The sequence below is a fragment of the Amblyomma americanum genome, chromosome 10, assembly GCF_052857255.1.
Source record: "Amblyomma americanum isolate KBUSLIRL-KWMA chromosome 10, ASM5285725v1, whole genome shotgun sequence".
NCBI classification, from domain to species: domain Eukaryota; kingdom Metazoa; phylum Arthropoda; class Arachnida; order Ixodida; family Ixodidae; genus Amblyomma; species Amblyomma americanum.
The window spans coordinates 15,146,014-15,169,414 of NC_135506.1; the positions used below are offsets into that span (position 1 = coordinate 15,146,014).

Consider the following 23,401-nt stretch of genomic DNA (forward strand, 5'->3'; position numbering starts at 1 on the left):
CACGCATGCCCCCCATACTTTATTTTCAGCCAAAATATTAGCGTTGCGCCCTGCTGTTGTTTCCGACTCAATTCGCCCGCCAAAAGCTGAGGTCAATGTCCGGCAGGTCTTTGCACCTTGCCTTAGGGCTCCCGCAAACGCTGCAAGAATGGATGAAAGGGGGTTATAAGTTGTGTTTTCTCAGAACAAATCTCACCAGAATTATCAGGCTCCTCATGTTGTGACGTCACTAAAACGCAAAGTTACAGAACAAGGTTTCTAAAAGCATACAGTGCAGAGCAACGAGGTAAAAAGTGATTTTCAAGCTGAGCGTTAACAACCAATTTGCACAAACCAAATTAACTAAAGCTTTTTGGTCAATGTTTCTTTTTTCAAAGAGTATTGTCGACGTCATGAATAACAAGAGTTAACACACTGTTGGCATAAACAAAAGTATTCCAGGGCAGCTCGTACCGCAGCTTTGCCGACCTCCCACATAACCCGCGGGCCGCATTTTTTACTTAAGCACGATGGCAGAATTGCTCATTTTGTTCAGATCCGCTACAAATCCAAGCCAGCCGCAGCACGTTTACTAATAGCCGTTAAAACGTCCCCTGCCGCATCGGTAGGTTGTCATAATACAACACTATGTCAAAATCACAAACTTAAGCCAAAAACTCGCAGAATCATTCAGTTTTCAGCATATCTCGAACAACTCGCTCGAGTCGTTTAAAAACAGTATTAGTACGTGTGACTGGATCCCTGTGTTTGAGGAAACATAAGATGACGAAGCATACTCCAAGTTCATATAAATATTTACGAGAGTGTATACAGCACGCTTCCCATTTAGAACACTAAAACGTTCTAGAAAGGCGAAGAAATCTTGGGTGACAGGCGGGCATCTGAAACAAATCAAGCAGAAAAACCGTCTGTGGTGATTTAGGAGTGGTGATCGCGAAAAAAACAATGCGTTCGCTTAACCCATATGCTCTGGATAGTGGGGCTAAACGCGAAATAAGTAAAACGCCACACTTTGTTACTTTGAACCACATAACTTACAAAAGTGCAAATTATTAAACGGAATATTCAGCTGAAAGGACCCAGTGCCCGTGCACTGAAAGTCCACTTCTCGCTAACGAGACTGGTCTCCTGCAAGACGAGGACACACTACGGAGTGAGGCTATGTGAATGAGAAAACAGTCAACAAGGAGCGAATTTCTGTAGACCGCCTTTACCGTGCAGCGCCCCTGAGAAAGGATTCTATAAAAACTTGTGCATTTATTATTAATTACTGTTAGTTATTCGTCCTAACTTAAGAGAAGATCATTTTAGTAGCCAGCTACATGTCGGCCAAAACATGACATCATGGCGTTCTTCAGGATTTAAAGTAAATATAATTATTTTTTTTCTTCTTCTAAAGCTTTGCGCTCGTTCCCGGTGATTCAGAAAGAAAACAGGCGAACAGCGACTGCCTGTAGGTGTTTTTGTGTGGAGGACTGCCTCCCAATAAAAAAACAAATGAAGGAAGGCGGAGAGCAGTAACTGCAGCGTTTTGCTCTTTGTTTGTTGTCTGCATCGTGCAAAAACGCATGCGCTTCGAAATCATGATGGCAAAGCAACCCTTCCTTCCAGTGTACGTAACTAGTAAAAAAAAAAAATTGTCGAGCCACAGTTCCAAGGGTAATCGCGATTTCGATATTCTAGAAAGCGATATGGCTATTACTAACGACCGGCTACAAATCTTTGTCTAATTGCATTTAGGCGCCTAAGTCTAATAGTTAAAAAGTTAATTATTAAAAATTAGCCAGCTTACTGCTTGGGGCAATTCACCAGTTTTCTGGTGTCTGCCAGCACTGGTATACTATGTCTCAAAAGCCATATTTTTACCCAAAAAAAAACTTTTTTTGAAAATTATTGGAATTGTTCGCTGAAACACCCTATATACATTGTACAAAAACAAATTAGAAGAGTTACGGCTGTTACTGTAAAGTAGAAAAGTTGCGGAGGCTCTCAAAAAAGTCAGAAGGAGCGCGTAGTCAGGCTGCACTTAAAGCCCGACGGTAGAACTTCCAAGGATGTCGTGAAGGTAGCAAATAATCCTCTAATAATGTTTGTTGATATTCACAAAGTATAAAAAGGAGGCCATTGTTTTGAGAATTTGTGTCGCGTTTGCCCCCACCCCCAACCCTCCCCAACCCACTTCTCTACTTCAAAAGCAACTTTTCAAGGGTGTTTGTCTCCTCTCCTGCACTTAATGAGGCATGTGTGCCGTAAAACAGCTACTAATACTTGATGGAAACTGCAGTGTTTGCATTGTAGCCGCGTTTTTTTTTTCCTCGGCTTTCTATTTAAGGCTCCAAAATTAGTGACGGTCTAACCTTAGCTAACGTAATTAATTTTTTGTTTCTGTATCTATGTACTTTTAGGCCTTTTTTATTACACTTCTTTCAGAGTCCCCCTTTTATAATTAATGACGGCAGGTCTACTTATGCTTTCTGTAGGGTCCTCTTTTCCCTGTACATAGTCAGTTTGCAGACCTAAATGATACTTACGCATGAAGCAGTATATTTCGTGGAAAGTGCGAGCGAATTCTTGAATTCTCGCAGATGATCTTGGCCAAGGTTGTCTGTCTTATCGTGTCCAGTTGTCCTGCGCAGGGCAAGAAAGTCGAGGCGATGGCAGACAATAAGAAACAAAGCCGACAATCGCAGTTTCAAAGAGTCGAATAAAAAATTTTAATTCCTTTGAACAACGTAAACTCGTCAGTGCCACAACAAACCTGACAAATTGTGAAACGCTTCTTAAGCCCAAAATTCTTAAGTCCATGTTTGGCCTCGGACAAACGGAAACAAAACTCTCTTCTTGCCTTCGAACCCGAGTGGTTCGCTCGAACTGCCACTTTAGGACACCAGTTAATAAAAGAATCGCTGAAACTACAGCGCAATTAAAACTATTGCAGAAAGACCGCAAGCATGGGGCTTCAAATCGTGCCTCTACTAAGCATCGAAGTTTTCTTCCTTTAAGGTCCCTCTTAACATCCCTCACTATCCAGAGACATTATCCGACGACGTCACTTGCCTTGCGTGAACGACCCGGCCTGCCCACCGTGCTCGTAGTAGAACCGGTCTCCCCATTTGAGCCGATGGAACATGTCGGCCACGATACACTGGAACGTAGGCCCGATGGCGGCACCGGGCACCGGGATCTCGCTCAGGCCCCCCGTGTACAAGTCGATGTCACGCACGTCGCTGGAAGGATTTTGGCAAGTTCAGGTTTTAACACACAGAAGTGCTCATGAAAAATACTTTGCTTCATAGTGCCTTCTATGATTAGAACCCTAATATACGGGTCACTTTTACTTTCCCTGAGACTTTTACTGATTTGGCGCACAGGTCCCATGTTACCTATTCACCACAGCAGCTTGCTACGCAGGAGGAAGAAATGGGCTTGGGCAGGGCATGCAATCCCAAAGCAAAGATAACCGCTGGTCCTTAAGGGTAACGGAGTGGATTCCAAGAGAAAGCAAGCGTAGCAGGGGACGGCAGAAAGTTAGGTGAGCGGATGCGATTAAGAAGTTTGCGGACATACGGTGGGCGCAGCTGGCAGAGGACAGGGTTAATTGGAGAGACATGGGAGAGGCCTTTGCCCTGCAGTTGGTGTAGACAGCCTGATGATGATGATTTTTGTACGGTAGAAACGATCTCTGCACAAACGTCGCACAGCTTATGTTGTAAACAAAAAAGCACCAAGTTTTGTTAGGTTTGCTTAACTGGAACCCTTACTCGTAAATCCGTGAGAGCTGACGAACTGTGTGCTTCGGAATAAGCCGGTAGCGGTGGAGGTCGTCGAAGGTCTTAATGTTGCATTTCCTGCAGAGCCGCACGTAGTCGACGTACGGTCTGATGCCATGGTCGCGGCCTCTCTGTATGTCTCTGGACACCAGGTCGCTGCCGTACGGTCTTCCCGGCTCGCGATAGAGAAACCTTGTTATCGCAAAGTCGGTGAACCTGCGGGCAGGTTATGGATTAAATTTGTATGAATGTAGTCAATGTAAGCAAAGTATACAGCTGAGTTGTTTTGAGGCCTTTCTAATACGAAGCATGTATAGCGGACAGCGCGCCTCCAGCACCCTCCAAGCCGGCATTTATTCCTTAAGTATGTGACGCCATTTAAAGCATGGTGAGGGCGCTGCTAGGTGGGGCCACCGTTATGTTGAATGTAAGCTCTCACAGAGTTCTCATAGGCTCAACATTTTAAAATCAACTTGCTGTGCGGAATTTTGAAAAGAAATAATACAGCATTAAAAATGAGAGGTGAATAGCGAAAGAGAAGTTTAGTTTTGGGAGAAATAACTGTCGTTACAGATTTGAACAAGGCCCGTTAGGAATTTTTAACTAGGCGGCAATTCTCAGTACCCTGATATACAGCGGATGCTGCTAATCAATGCATTCATCCATCCGTCCATGTCTGTGTGTGGCCGTCCGTCCGTCCGCCCGTCCGTCCGTCCGACCGACCGACCGACCGACCGACCGACCGACCGACCGACCGACCGACCGACCGACCGACCGACCGACCGACCGACCGACCGACCGACCGACCGACCGACCGACCGACCGACCGACCGACCGACCGACCGACCGACCGACCGACCGACCGACCGACCGACCGACCGACCGACCGACCGACCGACCGACCGACCGACCGACCAAGGCCGACTGACTGACTGACCCTCTGACTTTGTATTCATCTTTTTGTATTTGTAAAAATTACAATGCTTAGTGGTCACGGAAACCTTCCAATGTTGGTATTCAGCTAATTCATTTACACTGAATCATACCAACGGCACAAGCAGAACCGAGATAGGAGTGCAAAGCAGGAAAACAATTATTACGCACTACATGTGAGGATAAGGCTACTCGGCTGAGAAACGATGGAAGCTCAGTAGTTCTGCTATAATTAGCATCCACGTTGCAGTTTATGTTCATGTTTACACAAAATACCATTGGATATTGCCAATTTTCACCGCCTAAGCGGTTAAGCGATGCGCCACTGCCCTGCGATGGCAGATGCCGCGACCGGTGGGGCTTGCGAAACCCAGGTTCCTCTTCACGAGCAACCTCTCGTGACCAAATTGTTAATTTAACTGCTGCCTGCCACAGTGGTCAATTTGGTCACAATCCGGTGGGCAGGTTTTGATGACGCCCTAAGGTCACGTAACCTAAGCGGCCCGCCTAGCAGGCTTATCCAGAATTTTTCGGTCACAACGCTGACGACGACAATGCCGGTTTTTTGCACAGGGTGAGCATTAACGTTCTAGCGTTAAAAATCTGCGAACGACTCATCCAATTAACAGAGCAAACGACGTGGCGCGTGCACTGATCCGTCTAGCGCCGCCGCAGTGTGGCGCACATTTAAGGAAGGTTGTCAGTAGAGGAAGACATTGCTCCATGAAGGCTGAGATCAGAAGCGTGACGCTGAGATAGTAGTATGATATAACCAGAGTGGGTGACACCTCTCTGTAACGTAAAGCATAGAAAGTGTAGGTACCTTCCAGTCGACGGCATTCGCTGCTTGAGCATTCCACGGATAACGCTGTCGAGAACCCCGTCGTAGAGGGGGAAGGGCCGGAAGTAACTGTCCTTGAGATGCAAGACGCACGCATGGTGGCTTCCTCTGGGCCCAACTCTGCACATCGATGATAGCAATATGTGTGTTGGTATCTGCGGCGCATTGAGCAGTGTAAAACCCTCCAGGGACCAAATTCTCAGGGCTTATAATGTGGTCACAAGTAAGGATGTTAGTTTGATACGGCCCTAAATAACTCAAGAATGTGTTTTTCGACCAAGGGTCTGAAAGGAAATGCTGCGAAGTTTACTGCGTTCGTTTATGGAATGAGTCCCAAGACCCAGTCAATTTTCCAGCACGTTTAGGCACCCTTTCAAGTGGTGCCAAGATACCCAGCAAACCCTTCTTTCTGGATCTAGGCAGAATTTGCGTAAGCGCTCGACTTCAACACTGATGGAAGTGTTCGACACCGCTATTAGTAAAACTCTAGGAGGTTTCTCACAGGTAGAACCGTTTGTAGATGTTCGAGTGTCCGAAGCGCATGGCAGCTGCTGCGAACTCGTTGAATGTCGTCGGGTCCACATTCGGTTTGTAGCTTGTGAAGCCGGCCTTGAGCGGGCGCAGATCGTACTTGGCCATGGCCTTGGAGCCAATGAACAAGGGCAGCCACTCGTTGAAGGTCACATGCTGCAGGCGGGCCTCCACAATCCTCCTGGACAAGACAAGCATTAGCGGAAAGGCCTTCCCTTTATCTGTTTGCTTTGCTCTAGAATCGATCACAGCATTAAAGCCGAGTTTTTATTTGTATGTTGTTTACCTATTCCGCCCCTTGTTGCATTGGTTTTCGCATCCAAAAATCTATTGAGAAATCAGTGCACTAATAATACACGTATACCTACAGGTTCTTTGACGTTTACGTTTGCAATATGTTATTACTAACTTATGCTGCTTATTTTCTCATACACTTTCGTTTCTTTTTGCGCAGTATGGATGTAGTTAGCTTGCAATAAGCGAGGCAATAACCACAAGAGAATTGCTAAAAACTGGCTGTAAGTTAGCATGCAGCGGAGCACAAGGGCAATTGCAAAGAACTATAAAAAGACACCCCTGGCGAGGCAAACTCACAGCTGTCACTGATTTTATTTAACTCGATAGCGTTAGAGCGAACGTTGAGTGAAGACCTGGGGTCACAACGAAATTCCTCATTGGTTTACAACGAATTCCCTGGTCACCAAGAAACTCTTCATTGGCCTACAGAGTCACGACGTCAATCCGACAGCATTACCTAGTGCCTCTGAAGAAAGAAAAGCAATTGCACTACAAAGAAAAATGGAATTCGAACTACCAGCCCATTGGGTCGTGAGCCGGGCGTGCTACCCCTCGATAACGGAGGAGCTTTGGTTGAGGGCGATAAAAAGAGGTTTTTTCCGAACGCCTCACACCTCAGAGTAGGCTACAGTACAGACGGTAACAATAAGTTAATTACGACTTGTAATTAGCGCCACCAATTGGTGTCGCCAGTTACCAAACCCTATGCGTACGAGCAACCGCAAGCCGCTTGACGGGTCGTGGTGCCGCCGAGATACGGCGTCTACCGGAATTACAAGCATGGCGAAGTACCCTAGAGGGGCAAGAGATTGGGCTTAAGGGCTGCGCTTTGATTAGCAAGAATGTGAAGCAGAAGACTAAGAATGAGTGGTGCTTAGATAGGGTCAGTGATAAAGCATTATATGTTCGAGAAAGAAAATCTGCAATGTTATATAGCTGTAAAAAGAGTAGCCCAGGCTCCAGAAGCGACTCGTTAATGCTGTCGCGTCATACTGCTGCAAATCTTTGTACTGTTTGTTTGTTCATACTTGAAAGGTGCCGGCACGTGGCTTTATCGCTTAAGTGTCACCCAATTTTTTTTAGTTTGCATTTTTGATTCGCTGATAGTGCATTGTGAAAAATTTATTTTGAGAAAAATAAAGGTGTTGTGTGTAACTAATGGTGAAAAACAGCGCAAACTAGACGGGACAACAGAAACAAGTCACCGCAAACGCTGACTCGCGAGTCTGCGGTCCGTTTTACCATGATTATCCACCATCTTGGCCAAACATAAGCCTTTGTGCAGTGTGCAACTATCTTACTTCTCGGTGGACACTTCAAGCGCGCCGTGAGAGAGGAAAGGAACAAGGCGGAATAAAAGAAGATGGCGCCAGCGCGTGTTGCTCGGCCCTTATATAAATGGTCTATAGAGAGTCTATAGACTTCTTACAGACTCTATTGACTTCCTACAGATCTTTCTTTTTTTCGGTTCATAGTCTGTAGACTGTCTATAGACAAAAGTCTACTATAAGTGTAGGGCCATAAATCTCTAAATTGTCTATAGACTGTGCCCCGCCGCGGTGGCTCAGTGGTTAGGGCGCTCGACTACTGATCCGGAGTTCCCGGGTTCGAACCCGACCACGGCGGCTGCGTTTTTATGGAGGAAAAACGCTAAGGCGCCCGTGTGCTGTGCGATGTCAGTGCACGTTAAAGATCCCCAGGTGGTCGAAATTATTCCGGAGCCCTCCACTACGGCACCTATTCTTCCTTTCTTCTTTCACTCCCTCCTTTATCCCTTCCCTTACGGCGCGGTTCAGGTGTCCAAAGATATATGAGACAGATACTGCGCCATTTCCTTTCCCCAAAAACCAATTATTATTATTATTAGACTGTCTATAGTATTTGCATTGCCTATAGACTGTTTTCTAGGATTTGTCTATAAAAGTCTATAGATTTTATGGACAGGAGTCTATGGACAGTCTATAGACTGTCTGAAGAAACTTTTGTAAGAGGCCAAGGTCCTAGAAATCGGTGTTCAGTGTTCTAGCGCTGCACACCAAAAGGGACGAAGGAGGTCGAGCATGGTGTTCAACTTAGAAAAGCGGCTGATGGCTCCTCAAAACACGAGTGCAGCTACCACCAGCTATGAGACTCCCTGGAACACGATACGCCTTTCCTGCAACAAATTTCACGCTTGCATTTCTACGCTCGATGACAAGATCGGTTGTCAGATTTTTTTTTCCCTACGGATTCTCAAAATTCTGACCCACTTGGTGACCTGAAAAAGGCGTTCGTCGTCCCACATTGGGTTGATAGCAGCCAGCTTGCGGGCGATGCGGTTGTGGTCCCTCAGGAAGATCGTATGCAGGGTTGTGAGTCCTGGGTTCTGGTTCACCCTAAAGTCACCTGCGAGTGATGACCGCACACTTTGTTGAAAGTAGGGCGGTTCTTACATAGACCTTGGTAAGGCTTTAAGCATCATGGCTGGCTTATCTACCGTAACACCTCTTTTTTTCCATTAAGAACATGCGCAAGTCAATTCGCTCAACACTGCATTTCTTAAAAATAGCATTGATTTAGAAGGACGTTTTCGTTACCGCATTACTATCGCCGGTAGCAGAAGACAGAAATCACACGTTCCTATCCTGCTGTCATACTATAACATAAGAGAAATATTTTTATACTACAGCAGTTAGGCGCCTCATTGCAAATATATGGTTGCAGTCCGTTTTTAGATTTTGTAATACGTAATTATCGTCGGTGATGCAGCGCAAGAAATTTGATCCTACATACGCTTAAAATGAACCCTCGGGCGTCAGGAACGCAGTCAAAATTAGAAGTCCCCGTCACCCGGTGCAGCGCGTGTCAAGGACCCTTATTACGTCACCCGTACGGACGCGGAGAGCAGAGAGGTAGCACGTGACACGCGCGTTTCCTAGCGACGCGTGCCTGTCATCATCATCGTCATTAGCCTTACTACGTCCACTGCAGGACAAAGGCCTCTCTCTTGCCCCTTCAACTAATAATCTCCTGTGCCCCCTGTCGACATCTTATCGCCGAAAACTTCCTAATCTCATTCACGCACCTGACTCTTTCACGCCTCCTGCTATACGCTCTCCTTCACCGCAAGATTTCTTACCTCTTGGGAATGTGACCGTCATTTTTCAAAACATACCCTGCTTATCTGGCGCGGAAAGACTGCGATGTTAATGTGTTTTGCTATGTTTCTTAGGTAGTGCATGCTACGTGCTACGCGAATACGGAATAACATATGTTCGGTTGGCACTTTAATTCTAGAACCATCTCTTTTTTTGTTTTGCTATTCGAAGAACCCCTTTGGCTATGGACGCCAGAGGCATATTGGGTTGCCTGCTGACACAAGGCGTAGCCTATAGGCTGCAGCAAACTAGCTGCCATGGAATATGAGAGCAGCATTTTCGAAGCGAGGTTTTGAAGCACTACATGACTGGCAATAGCTCTCTTGAACGAAATGGAAAAAGTGAAATGGTAAAAGGTGCTTTTTTTCGATAGGATAATTCTCAGAGCACACACTTACTGCTTTGTGAGCGTGCTACAATAATTATGTCAAACACAGAAACTAAGTTGTCAATATCAACATACACGCGAACTGCACGAGGCAAGAATACTAATAATATCTGTCTAATATGAGCTTCACAAAAGCTATTACCGGCTCATTTAGTGTTCAAGCGGCTTTTATGACCAGAGCGCAAAAACACGCTGTTTATTTTAAACAGAGACTGGAGGGAACACTTTAGCTGTACCTCAAGGGGAATGACGCGATAGCTAGGAAATGGTAATGCTCGACTTCATATCATTAGATCCGACCGCCGTGGTGTCTCAGTAGTTATGGAGCTTGGCTGCTGACCCGAAAGACGCGGGTTCGATCCCGGCCGCGGCGAAGGAATTTCGATGGAGGCGAAATTCTAGTGGCCCGCGTACTGTGCGATGTCAGTGCGCGTTAAAGTACCTCGGGTGGTCGAAATTTCCGGAGCCCTTCACTACGGCGTCCACCATAGCCTGGGTCGCTTTGGGACGTTAAACCACAGTAAACCAATATTCATAGATCCGTGGGAGTCCTCATACCACTCTTGGCGCAGTGGTGCAGCGGTTAAGCGATGCGCCACTGCCCTGCGATGGCAGGTGCTGCCACCGGTGGGGCTTGTGCAACACAGGTTGCTCTTCTTGAACAACCTCTCGCGGCCAGTCATTAATTTAACCGCCACTTGCCACGGTGGTCAGCTTGCTCAAAATCCAGTGGGCAGGTTGTGATGACGACACAAGGCTACATGACTTAGGTGGCCCATCTAAGTTGCTCAGGCCGATCCGGCTGCGAGGCTTGAAACGGTCACCAACGCCGACACCGGGCTTTTTTTTTTTTTCAACGTGGGGGTACTAACGCTCTCGAGTGAAAACAATACTTCTGGATTTCTAGCCTATATTTTAAAAGCCTGAAGAACTAGGAAAGCGCCGCCCCCTTGGCTTCCTTTTCTTAAGAGCCGCGGCAGCTTACCCGATCTGAAACAGATCTTTCCTCTTCCAGGTGCGCTACAGCTGTCGTTGTTGGGATGCATGCTTTGCGGAAGGAGAGGAGAGCCTCTAGCAGCTTGGCTTTTCAGCAGTCCTGCGCATACGGAGGTCAGCATGAGGTCTAACAGTGCTGAAAATCCGCAAATAACGAATCCGCAAGGGCACTTCGATCTGCGCTGCGCTTTCCGCCGCACATAACTACGAGAAGTATCTGCAACATGCAAGTGTTCTTTCCTCGGAGAAACTTCTTTGGCCACTACGCCCACAAGACAAAGCCTTGTAAAGAATACAGCAAGCCTTTTTGTAGTCCTTCATTTTTTCTTTTAGTTGCCAGTGTGCCATAATCCACCTTTTTCGTAAGGCTGCTCTGCGCATGCGAAATTCGTGTTAGTGACAGGCGCATGCGACAGATGGCGACAGATGGCGGCAGCTGTCAAACACGCACTTGCCACTTCGCAGTCGCGACTGACTCCTCGTGAAACCAGATGGCGCGGCGCCAGCGTTCCCACCTGTGTTTGTTTTAAAACGGTAAGAGACGAATTTTCGAAACTCACCAGAGGGCGCCGCATCCTGTAAAAAAGGCGGACTACCACACTTGCCGAATGAAAGAGGCATATCTGCTAAGACTGGCTATGCTCATACGGAGCAGAGCCCAAGAAGTGAGAAGCATGAGGAGCACACAAAATACTTACCACCCCTGAACACCCTTAGGCTGTCCGAAATCTCTTTGCTGGTGCCATAGATATGTGAAGCGTCGATGAAAGATGTCCTCGAATTTGTTTGTTCCCTGGGACCTAGTGAAAAAGCAACCGGTCATGTTTTGCTGAATTCGGTACCGAAATTCTACCTACTCAGTTTTGCATGTTTTTAAAGCGAAGCCCATTGGAAAACCTTCACAGCGCAATGCTCGTTGAACCACATTTACATCAATGATTAGAGTTAATCCTGACGCCGGAGAGCAGCCAAATCGCTAAACTATACTGTGGAAGTAGCGGTGTGTCTTAAAGGCAGATATCAGCGCAGCGAACTCGCGACGCCTTCAGACGTGCATAGCCCGCTACCTCTTGGTGCTGAGTGACATATACTAGTGTAGAGCGTGTACACCGGACCAACACGGACCGCGGTGAGTAATACGGTCTTGCTATTTGTCCGTGTCTCTTAGCCTCTCGCAAAAGACAAGGTAGTGTATAACTAAACTCAATTCCGGCGCGCTTTCTTTCTCCATAAGAAATTATGTTTTAGTCAGTATTGCTATTCTAACCATATTATTGTCAATAGTGCTCTGACGGAGATATCCTCGTGAAATTTGCTAATTTGGGCGTCTGCAAGTTCTAAACTTAGCGCATCACAAGGCCAATAGGAAAAGCTAGTGGTTTATGATAATTATAAACCACTAAGACCTTATTAATTGACTCCCTATTCCCGTGTGTCCATGCAAACATTAAACTGGAGTTCTTTGCAACATTGCCCGCAATGGGAAGGCTTTCACTGCATTTGAAATCATTTTTGCTAGCGCTTAGTGAACACACAAGACAAAGAACACAAATACACAATACAGACGCTAGCGTCTGTCCTGTGTATTTGTGTTATTCGTCCCCTGTGTTCACTAAGCGCTAGCAAAAATGATTTCAAACGCTTTCTAACTATCCCAAGTTTCCGCCTTAATAAGTGTTCATTGCAGTTTACTAAAAGGGCAGCTGAAAAGGGATATAATTCGATGACCTTAAAGGAGTCCAATGTGTGAGACTTGCAGGTTAAGATACGAATACTTTTTGTGCCATCATTTGAAATGGTGACGTGCTGGCTGAATGAAGCCGCGTAGGCGTTCAGGCTTCTCCGCAGCGCACAACGCCGGGTAGGGGGCCACAGTGATGACGTCATGTACGGCAGTGCGCGTTTACAGCGAAGAAACGGTTGCTTAAAGGGAGAAAACCAACGCCACCTAAGGTGAAGAGCACAAAACGTTGTTTAGCGGCGTCGGACGACGCATGACAACATGAGAGCAAGCACAGCTGAAATTTCAAATGTCGGTAACGTGCACGTCATCACGAGTTTCTCCGCATTTCTCTTGAGAATTGAGGAGAAGCCTGAAATTCGTGGCTGTTATAAACGGCGATTTCGTCACCATTTTTAATGACAGAGCAAAATTAACCGGCACGCATCACCCAGATGCTTCATTCTTTCGAGCCAGTCAATCGCCTCGAATTCTCTAAAAAGGCTTTCAGCTTTCCTTTAATCTTCAAAACAGCATCTCTCTTATAATTGCTTCAAGTGAAAGTCGTGCACTGAACTCAATTCGCTGCGTGCTGGTTACGGTGATGAAATGGAAACACCAACGGCGCTGGTAACAGCAGCGGATGCAGTATACCCAAGCTGTAACATTTCTTCCTTTTGAAGCGGAAAGGTTCACTACGCTAGGTAAAGCAGTCGTCGCGTAGGCCGGAGAACGACCTTGAACTACCTTCAGCCCAACCACGTTAGCCGTGTATGACCATATGTGGTAAATTTATGGTGTCGAACCCTTTACCCATGACATTTAGTTGGCCTCTGACCTTTGACATTGGGTGACCTTCGGGTTGACCTTTGACCTTAAGAACATCCGATGGGGTGATGTGAAGACACGTGATGACATCCGGTAGGGGTGTCGCAAGGCCATGTGATACCACGTCATAGCCACATGGTCGTGTGGGTATGTATAGAACGGCTGTCGCGAGCGTGTAGCGGAGCTGCCATGGACGAGCCTCAGACGCTTAGGAAGCATTCTTGCTTCTCGCTGAATTCCAGGCTTAGCCAAGTTAAGCCACTGTCAAATTTGTTTCTCGATTATAAAAGCTGCAATGGGCCAGCGAAAACTCCTCACCCACTCGACACCTGCAGCAGGCCAAGGAGCGCCTGAACGGCAGGGCGTTAAGCTTGAACTTCCTGAAGAATGGGTCGCGTGGAGGCACCTCTATGTCGAAGTGTTCACCACCCTCTGGAAATCTATCGTCGGGACCTGAGACGGGAAAGCAAAGCAAAAGCGTCATGAACCGCGCAGTTACCCACGGCAGCATGATACGCACCGAGGAAGGTCTCCATGCGTGGTATGGGACTGGGAGGCACGAAAGTGATGTCGTGGGAAAGGAACTGTCCGAACGACATGGCCAGGAGATTGAGTCGCCGGTCCAGGTGGCAGCCTTGAGGGTGTAACTTATGGGAGATAAGTCGTGCAGAGGGCAACGGTTTTCCACTGTGACCCGCTCTCGGCGCACTGACACCTGCGAAGGAGGAGGAGGAGGAGGAGGAGGAGGAGGAGGAGGAGGAGGAGGAGGAGGAAAACTTATATTATGCGAATATGTGCTGGTCAGAGCGGTTTTAAGAAGGGCTCTCAGTCCAAAGCCCCTTTAACCACCGCTATCTCCTCTCAGCACTCTCGATGAGCCGGCGCTTGTCTGTCGGCTCCGTGCTTGGCAGAACATCTTCCCAAGGGGAAGGGGTGGGGAGGGTTATGGGTGGGACGCCGCCGGGTGGTGCTGTGCAGGCCCAAAGTGAATGATACAATGTGGGTCGGTGTTCTTGGCAGCTCTGAAATTTGTCTGGGTATAAATTGGGGAAGAGCAAGTGTTTATGGGGTGTAGACTAGGATACGGGTGAGTCTGAAGTTGGCACCATGCCACATCTTCGGCCTTGGTCAAAGTAGGATGTGGTGGTAGCATTGCTGTTCTTTGTGTCTGGTAATATTCTGTGTTGTGCGTGTATGTGTGCAGAGCGGCGTAGACAGCCTCGGTGTTGTGCTACACACAACCTAGCCGACCTCGGGCTGACGTTTACTCATTGAGCAAAGCAGTTGACTGCCGGACCATTATGTCTAGCTGTCAAGGAGCTGCGGTGCAGTTGCAATTGCTTTTCGTACAAGTCTGTGGCTGAATTCCACGAGTACTTACGGAGTACACTGATCTCAGTGTTTTCTTGCTTCGCTTCGCGAAAACCCAACCGTTCACATCATCTCGGTATTCGTTGATGGCGCAGTTACGGCTAAGCCAGTCGAATCAAGGCGCTTGTGATGAAACTTCCACCTCCAAGCAACTACATACACCTTGCGGTAGCGCTTAAAAAAAATTGGATGACGCTTTGCCTTACGTTAAGATCTCATACAATGCGATAGCATTAACGGTCCTTCCCAGGCAAGTACTGCTACTCTTTCATAGATTCATAGATGGTGGGGAATCGTCATACCATTACTGGTGCGACTGTTGCTATTGCATTGCTATGGAGAGGCTATTGCTATTGCATTAAACACTAGATGGAGATAGTCACGGGATACGTATCTTGCTGAAAGGGAAATGAAAGCAGTTGAATTTTTTATTAGTATCATAATACTGCCTTTCATTTTATTCTTCTCTAATACAAAGACCCCACGTAGCTGCGATTTCTGGAATGGTGCCCAAGGTAGTTTTTCTGGTTTGTTGAGTGAGATCCAGTCATACTGCTCTAGGTGGTGTGAAAATAGGAAGAACAATGCTATATAGGTAAATAGGCATTGAGCAGGTTTAAGTAGTTTGACCATAATAATTATACATTTCCATTTTTTTTTTTTTTGGTTGGAAAGTGGAGAGAACTTCTCTTATGAGGAAACTGTCAACAAAGCTTAAAGTTCGACCGCCTGGCCCTACATGAGCCATTAAATGTCATTTTGAGCCCATACTTCAACAAAATATGGCGAGCAGTACATGGGCCTCTAGCATATTGCCTCCATCGATTTGTGACCGCCGCGGCCGCGGTCAAACCCGAATCTTTCGGGTCAGCAGCCAAGCGCCATAACCACTCAGCCCATGTGCTCCTAAAGGGGTTCTAAGGGGCTCTGATAAAGTCCCAGTATGCCTGGGATGTTAAAACACGCCTCTTCACGGATACTGTCCAGCAAGAAATTTTATAATGCGCATTGTAGAAGCTGAGTTATTTGCAGTCAAAATTTGAATTTCAGCGTCTTCGCGCTTTTCCCTCTCCCCTCGTCACTTTATGCACGCTGGAAGGTAGGCGCTTCTCCGCCGGCACCACCTCCGAGTGAGAGCTTCCTGACCCGCTGGAGCTACGCCGCTTATTGGCCGCGGCCTTGGTAGCTGCCTGACGTCTGAAATAATCTAACCAATAGCCACCTCTCAACTTTACGCAGATGGGAGCGACGGAGGAGGGTGCGAGCATGAAAAAGTCGCCGGGAAGGGCTCGCCAACTTTCGCGCGTGATTGTGGGTCCTCTGTTGCGTGTAGACGTGTATTGCTTGTCTCAGGTGTTCACGACAACACAGTGTAGGGATTGACCGAGTTGATGTGCTCTCCTGGGAAGGTGTTTCAGAGCCCCTTTAACCCTCGAATCCATAATGCACCACCGTCATTACCCTCGATGAACTCACTGGCACTTTCGCACGTCAGTGATAACCGACGAAGGCGTTTCGGCTCGAAATGTTTGTACGCATACGAGTTTTGTAAGATAGAAATAAAAATTCAGGGGAGAACTTAAGTCATCTTACATGCATCAAAGCGAAAGCCTTTGTGTCGTCCTGTTGTGCTCTCTAGCTGAACACGATCGCCTCACGCTTCTGGAATTAATTTCGGTTTCAAGTTACGAAATACTGCGCCTTCGTTATATCCGATGTGTTCGCTATATCCGGTTTAAAGTTACGACATGCTACACCACGTTATTATCATCATCAGTCATTACAATGAGTAAATCATCATTGATTCATTAATTATAATTATGATATAGGGATTACCTGACATTAATTAATGATCAATTGATTATGTCAATTATTGATCACTATTGATGATCTTGGATGCAATTCGGTTTGGTTGACAGGTGGAGCGGACACTTCTTGTACACGTTTCATGCGAAGAGGTCTTGTGCACACTGATGAGGAAAGCGGTTTTCGCCTTAAAATGGTTGCTGCGGCCTATGGCTGCGCTGCCGAGGAAGACGCCATTGACTATCATACCATCTTTGTAAGCAGGGGGCAGGAGCCTCCGCTCGCAGGAGTACGCCTGTCCCCAGTGCGGGTGGGCCAGGTTGTTGCACCTGCCGTCTAGTTCCCGGAATGGCCTAGTCGCGTCGCAGGAAGTCGGTGCGAGAGAAGGGCAGAAGGCGCGGCAGAAGCGACTCGCCTGCCCGCTACTCAGCCCCTGGTTGACGTGCTCCAGGACCGGGCCACTCGCAGACACCTCTTTGCCCAGGCTGAATCAAGATAGAGTAAATTGTTCACGAATAATGCAAAGGCTCTGCGACTGTCCCTCTCTCGGTGGACACCTCCAGAGCTGAGTGAAAGAAAGAATCAAGGGGCACATGGAAAAAAAGAAGAAGGAATGAGACACCGTATAGTATAGAGCTCAGGGTTAATTTCAATGTCCTGCAGGTGTGTAACGTGTACTGACACCATACATTACAACGTCCCTTTTTACGTAAAGCTACGATTCGGCCTTGATGGTTTTGAACGCTTGCTCAGTGCACCACTCGTGTGCTACGGTGTTAAAGGAAGTAAGATATTACGCGACGGTTACGACTGCGCTGCATTAATGGTTAAATTGAGCGAAACCATGGTAAACAGAGCGCTAGAGTGCAGCGTGCCCTGGTGTCTACTATGCTTCACAGCCATCCTAATATACCCGTTGATGTTACGCCACTCTGTCATATCCACACAGCTGAGTTCATGGAGGAGACACCAGCGTGAGCGTATGCACGCGCCTATGGATACTCGTTTGACCCTTCCATTTCAATGTATAGGGTCAGTATGACACACACCACTGGGTATTCTGCATTGTCTATTTCTTCCATTTGCCATTGGCTGCACTCCTCCTGTAGATTTATAAAATTTATCCAACTCGCACTCGTACAGAGTACACATTTTCATGTTTAATATGCGGAATATGCACCCGCCGCGGTGGCTCAGTGGTTACGGCGCTCGGCTACTGATCCGGAGTTCCCGGGTTCGAACCCGACCGCGGCGACTGCGTTTTTATGGAGGAAAAACGCTAAGGCGCCCGTGTGCTGTGCGATGTCAGTGCACGTTAAAGATCACCAGGTGGTCGAAATTATTCCGGAGCCCTCCACTACGGCGCCTCCTCCTTCCTTCTTTCACTCCCTCCTTTATCCCTTCCCTTAGGCGCGGTTCAGGTGTTCGCGGATATACGAGACAGATACTGCGCCGTTTCCTTTCCCCCAAAACCAATTATTATTATTATTATTATTATTATTATTATTATTATTATTATTATTATTATTATTATTATTATTATTATTATTATTATTATTATTATTATTATGCGGAGAATGCATCACGTCGCGTTATTTCTTATGCCTTCACACGTACAGGCACCCGTCAGGTGCCGTAGGAGCCTGAGTCACATCTTATGATATGACGTCACCAAAAAATGGGGAGAGGATGAAGGTTTGGCCTTATATGCTTCACGTGAGCCATGCAGGAACGTGTCACGGCTCACCTCGCGAGCAGTCGTCGAGTGCTCTCTTCGCAAATGGCCGCGATCCTCGAGCTGCGCCTATCGTCCCTCAAAGATTGCTGGGTTGGGCTGTGCCCTCCAGCGAATGGGCACAGCGTTGCTGGGGTCGTGACTGAGAAGTCCGGCATCCCTTGGCCGTGGCGTCTTGCGAATGGACATCGCGCTGTTGAACCCGAAACACTCAAGTCCGGTATCCCTGAAAGTTGAATTAGGCTGTTAATTGAACGCATTTTCTCATCGCATGGCATTTGGATACATGTACACTTTGATGAAAAGAGATTATAATGGTGAATAAATAAATAAATAAATCAATCAATCAATCAATCAATCAATCAATTTTATTCCGCAGCAAAGATTTGCGAGGAGGACAGGTAAATGTTATAAGAGGAGCTTGAGGAACACTGACTCCCCAGCACACAGGGCAGCGTAGAAGCGTGCGGCTAAGGAGTGCAATATACTAGGACGAACACATGCATGAGTTATGCATCATCGCTCGAAAAGGAAATATAACGGAAACGAAAAAAAAAGTGACTGTATCGCACCATTACACAAACATTGCACGAAGTTCTTTTGAAGATATTCAAGATATGTCAATGTTGGCTTCATTTATTACCATGCCTTTAACATGTGGAAAGTCATGGCGATATAAGTATGATCTACGGCAAAAAAATTAAGAGTGAAATGTTTGTGCTTACTGATCCTAGTCATTGAGTGACGTCGTATTGGCCAATGGCAGTGGCTGTGGATGGGTGTGATGTCATACGGGTGCCATTGAACAGTGAGGTCGGTGTACCGCGTCATGCCGGATTTCACAACATTGTGATGTCAGCTCTTCTTCGGTTACGTTCGCGGCGAACTCCGGGAATCTAGCAAAGCTTTTTTAACACTGGCTCGAGCTAGGAATTCCCAGCCTAAGCAGTTGAGAGTGGTCATAATTAATATATTGGGGGAAATTCATTCTAGCAGAAACTTTCCGTGTTTTGCGCCTGGCGAGAACAGCTTATCCCATCAGGGTTCCTATCCTCATGATGGCAGCCTGAGCGCCAGCTGGCGTTTCCCTGTGTCGGTAAGTGGGTCTAATTGAACATAGCAAGCTGTAAACTTGGAGGGTACCGCAATACAACGGCCACATTCAACGCTTATCGTCTGCTGCACCTTTACTCGCACCGCTCAATGGCAGCACTCTGAAAACGCGTAGCCAAGCAGCGCCTTCTTACCCACCGTAGTAGCTCCTACGAGTACACATTCACGCAGCTACTAAGAGGAAAATACGGTGGTGCGATGGTTCACCCAGCAAAACAATACCGGAAGGTGTAAACTTAGTATCTAGCTTCACTATAAGTAGGCCGAAAATGTGAACGTGGCCGTAGAAAAACGTTTTTTTAACAAGTTAACAGGCGACGCCCAGTGCCTACACGTGGGAGGGGAACGGAGGGAGAAATAGAAAAGGGAGAGAGAAAAGGGATATCACTTTTCACGTGTCCGTAGATCATTACTAACAGGGTACACACGGCACACACTGAAAGTTTATAGCCTTGAATAAAGAGTGTGAAATATAATCGGGCTAATTAATTACCGAAAACGCCTACCACAATCTCGTCCAAAGGTTTTTATTGAAAAATTACGATGAACATGGCCGCTCTGCTACGTCCTGTTGCTAGAGGGTTTTGAAAAGAAGAGACCAATGTCGCTCTATAAATTTTTAGCAGTAGCCGACAGCAATGCCGAAATCGCACTAGTCTCAAGGCAGACACTGAGAGACGAAACGTCTTTGAAGGCTGACATGGACGTTCCATTGTGCCAAAGGAAAAGATATGAAGAAATGCGGTTACTGAACGCAGGTTGCGTACATTTGAAGAGGATATGACATCAAAACAAAGCCAACCCACCTGGATTCATTGTTTTTATGGCGGTTGTTCAAATGAAAATTCGTAGCAAAAAAAAAGAAAGGCTTGTCCAGAACCTCAGTTAACACAGGTTGAAAAGAAAAAGTACTTTGTTGCAGCGTTCAGAAGAAAAAAAATAAAATGTCAGTTGCAAATATGCACTGTCATCTTAAGTGGGTGGGCTTACTCGCGGGCCGATGGCGAAATTTGTCGCAGAAATTTCGACAGCAATCCGACAGAGACACCTGAGTGAAATATTTCTCCCGCAGCGCCAGGGCAGGTTTTTTTAATAGCTGAAGACCTCGCTACACATTACTTTACGTACTTTCCGGACTCCATTAGGCGTTGACACAAGAGCTTGGCCAGAGATCGATTTTATGCTCACCGCCTTCATAAACAGAATCAAATCCGGTCTAAATGCTTGAAAGGGGAAAACCAACGACAGTTATCTGGAAGGGCTGGCCAAACTCGGGGAGTATATAGTGAACATGAGCGTTGACAACGTCTTGCGTCTGAGAGTAGCAAAATTAGATGGCTACCATACATTGATGTAGGCAAGCCCATTTTTTAGAAAAGATGTAGTCGGCGCTATGTGCATCTTAAGCTGTACTCAAAAGCTCCAGCTTCTCGCTTGGGAAGTGAATTGCAGTATTTCTCAGCGTATCCTTGTTAATCTTGTGGGGTTTGTTTGCTGTCGAGACATCATAGGTGTCACGACACTGTGAACATAGCATCGATGTGTTGCTGCTTTAGACGTACCATGGTGATGGCCACCGACGCTCTGTCCATTGCCGAGAGCAGCTAATCTACTTTCAACCCTCCTAGTGATTTCCTGGACCAGGAAATTCAGCTGCTCTCCTGAAATTTTTGCGCCATGCGATGCATCGGCGGATACCACCAAGCACAGCAGGATTCCCAGAAGCAGCCAGGAAGGTCCGGACATTTCTGAGGAAGAGGGGGCAGGGAATAATGCGTGATGTCATCTTAGGCAGCGATATTGAATTCGATAGAGAAAAATGCTACCATGCCAAGTTGTCAAAATGTACATCTTGAGCGTTTTGGGTCAATTTCAGCGAACACTGCCCTTACAAAAATGGTCTGTAGACTTCTATAGACTCTGATGCCTTCCTGTAGACATTTCTTTTCGTCTATTCATAGCATATATACTGTATATAGACAAAAGTCTACTAAAAGTGTATGGCCATGAATCATAGATTGTCTATAGACTGTATATACGGTTTGAATTGGCTATAGATTGTTCTTTAGGATTTTTCTACAGAGAGTTTATAGACTTTTAGACAGAAGTCTATGGACAGTTCAAATAAATTTTTCTAAGGGTACTTTCCAAGAGTTCTACTTAAGCACCCTCCACTTGGCTACTCCGGTGCTCTTCGTTTCGTAAACTAATTTTCAATCTTAATTCTCAATTTCACAGTTATCAAGTTTAATTATTCAAAGTTTTGCTAAAGGTTATTGTTTGGCGCTCTTCCATAATGAAGCGTGATGAAAACTGTTCGCGCATGTTTGCAACACTAGTTTTAGCAGAACTTCAGAGTGTTTAAAGCAACTAACGTAAATTACAATGCCTATACACTGATATTACTCGCGCGAAAACTGGAAAGGATATGGTTTTAATGATTTCCTGGGCTGGCATCCCATGTTTCGGACATTGAGGTTCAGTATAAACAATGCTACTTAAAGAGCTCAGATATAACATAATCTAAGAGTACACGCTGGCAAGCCCATTTTAGGCCTAACAACATTCACTCAAAACTTAATGCTTAATATATGTGTAATACAGGTGAAACTGCATATGTCAGTGTAAGCTTAGTTCAAGCCTCAGGGGCCTTGCATTTCCATTGCAACTTAGTGAAATGAGACTTCACTTATTTATTGGAGTTATTTCACTCTTCTTCCTTTTTTTTCGCCTGTGTCACTTGCACTCAATTTTGAAATTTCCCCGTGTAGGAGACGTATTGAAAGAGGCCATGAAAGATTTCCCTCGGTTTTCTTGTGTGTCGCTGAGAAAAGAATAATCCGCCGGACATAAAAAATGCCAGCGTTCCAGGAACGTGTTTCAGTGTCCCTGCGAAGTTACCCGAATACCAACTACATTTCAACATGCTGAGGCAAGGTTTCACCATAGATGACTATCATTTAATGCTATTAAAATGTTTTCCTTGTTAACAATCTTCTTGCCTAGCGGCAAACCTTTTAACGACCAAAATTTCAGAAGACAGCATTCTTGTGAAGCATGCTGTCCGAACTTTAGGACTCCCAAGAATACCGAGGTTGGAGTTATGTAAGCATTGATCAGGTAAAGTGTTTAAGGTACAAAAGTGATCCGCCTAAACGAGGTTACAAGCTGTGTATGCGTAGCATATTTGGTTTAAAACGTGTTTAGGCCAAGTGAAGTTACCATAATTCTTCCTTAATGAAGACAACATTTCTATTCATACTGGATTTATGATACAAATAAGGGCAATATTTCAACCTCTGCACATCAAGAATGTGAGGAGCTACAGTTTCCGAAAACTCATTTCACTGACGTATGGCTAAACCATAGAATGCTTACCTTTGAGGCACCGAGATACGTTCTGCTTCTTTGAATGGAGGGCTGCTTATGCAGATAAACGCTTTTTTACAAAAAATCCCCCCAGATGTTCGGGAAGAGATGCAGTGCCTTGACATCCCTTTGTCGACGCGGTCACTCTCTTTTTGTGACAGCGCAAGGACGCGGAATTCTAAGCGTAAGGGTACGCAGCTGTCAGAAACGCTCACAAGTCCAGTTTTCTCCATTTTCCCGCGGCACTTGCCAGGGTCGATAGCAGTGTAGAGACGTATGTTGAGTTGCGAAAGCACCGGTCTAAACATAAGAGACACGTATTTCACCATGAATAGTACGTACCGCCTTTCTGAGTCCAATAGTGGTGTACGTATGCCCCACTGCAAGCTCTAATCCCTGTAAGGTAAGGAGAACCCCTGCCCTCACATTTTAATACCTTTGGATATTAATATATTTTAATAATTAATATATTTGGATATTGGAAGGGCCTCACTACACGAGCAGGAAGCAAGCCATGTTCCATGATTACTATTCCCAAACACTCTCTTCAGTCTTTCCCTCACTCG

The 23,401-nt window shown here is 46.2% G+C and overlaps 1 protein-coding gene across 1 annotated transcript; it reads right to left on the reverse strand.

The window, feature by feature from the left end:
• On the reverse strand, positions 1–22,932 carry LOC144107898 (salivary peroxidase/catechol oxidase-like). The gene is made up of 15 exons (XM_077641130.1): positions 22,845–22,932; positions 21,029–21,214; positions 18,366–18,579; positions 16,868–17,103; positions 13,962–14,156; positions 13,760–13,894; positions 11,592–11,693; positions 10,883–10,993; positions 8,622–8,757; positions 6,047–6,256; positions 5,527–5,664; positions 3,762–3,986; positions 3,058–3,227; positions 2,532–2,628; positions 1–140 (listed from the first exon to the last, which is right to left on the reverse strand). Exons 2-15 carry the CDS (start codon positions 21,210–21,212, stop codon positions 68–70), a joined length of 2,226 nt encoding a protein of 741 aa, XP_077497256.1. The 5' UTR covers positions 21,213–21,214; positions 22,845–22,932; the 3' UTR covers positions 1–67.
• Positions 22,933–23,401: the final 469 nt, after the last annotated feature.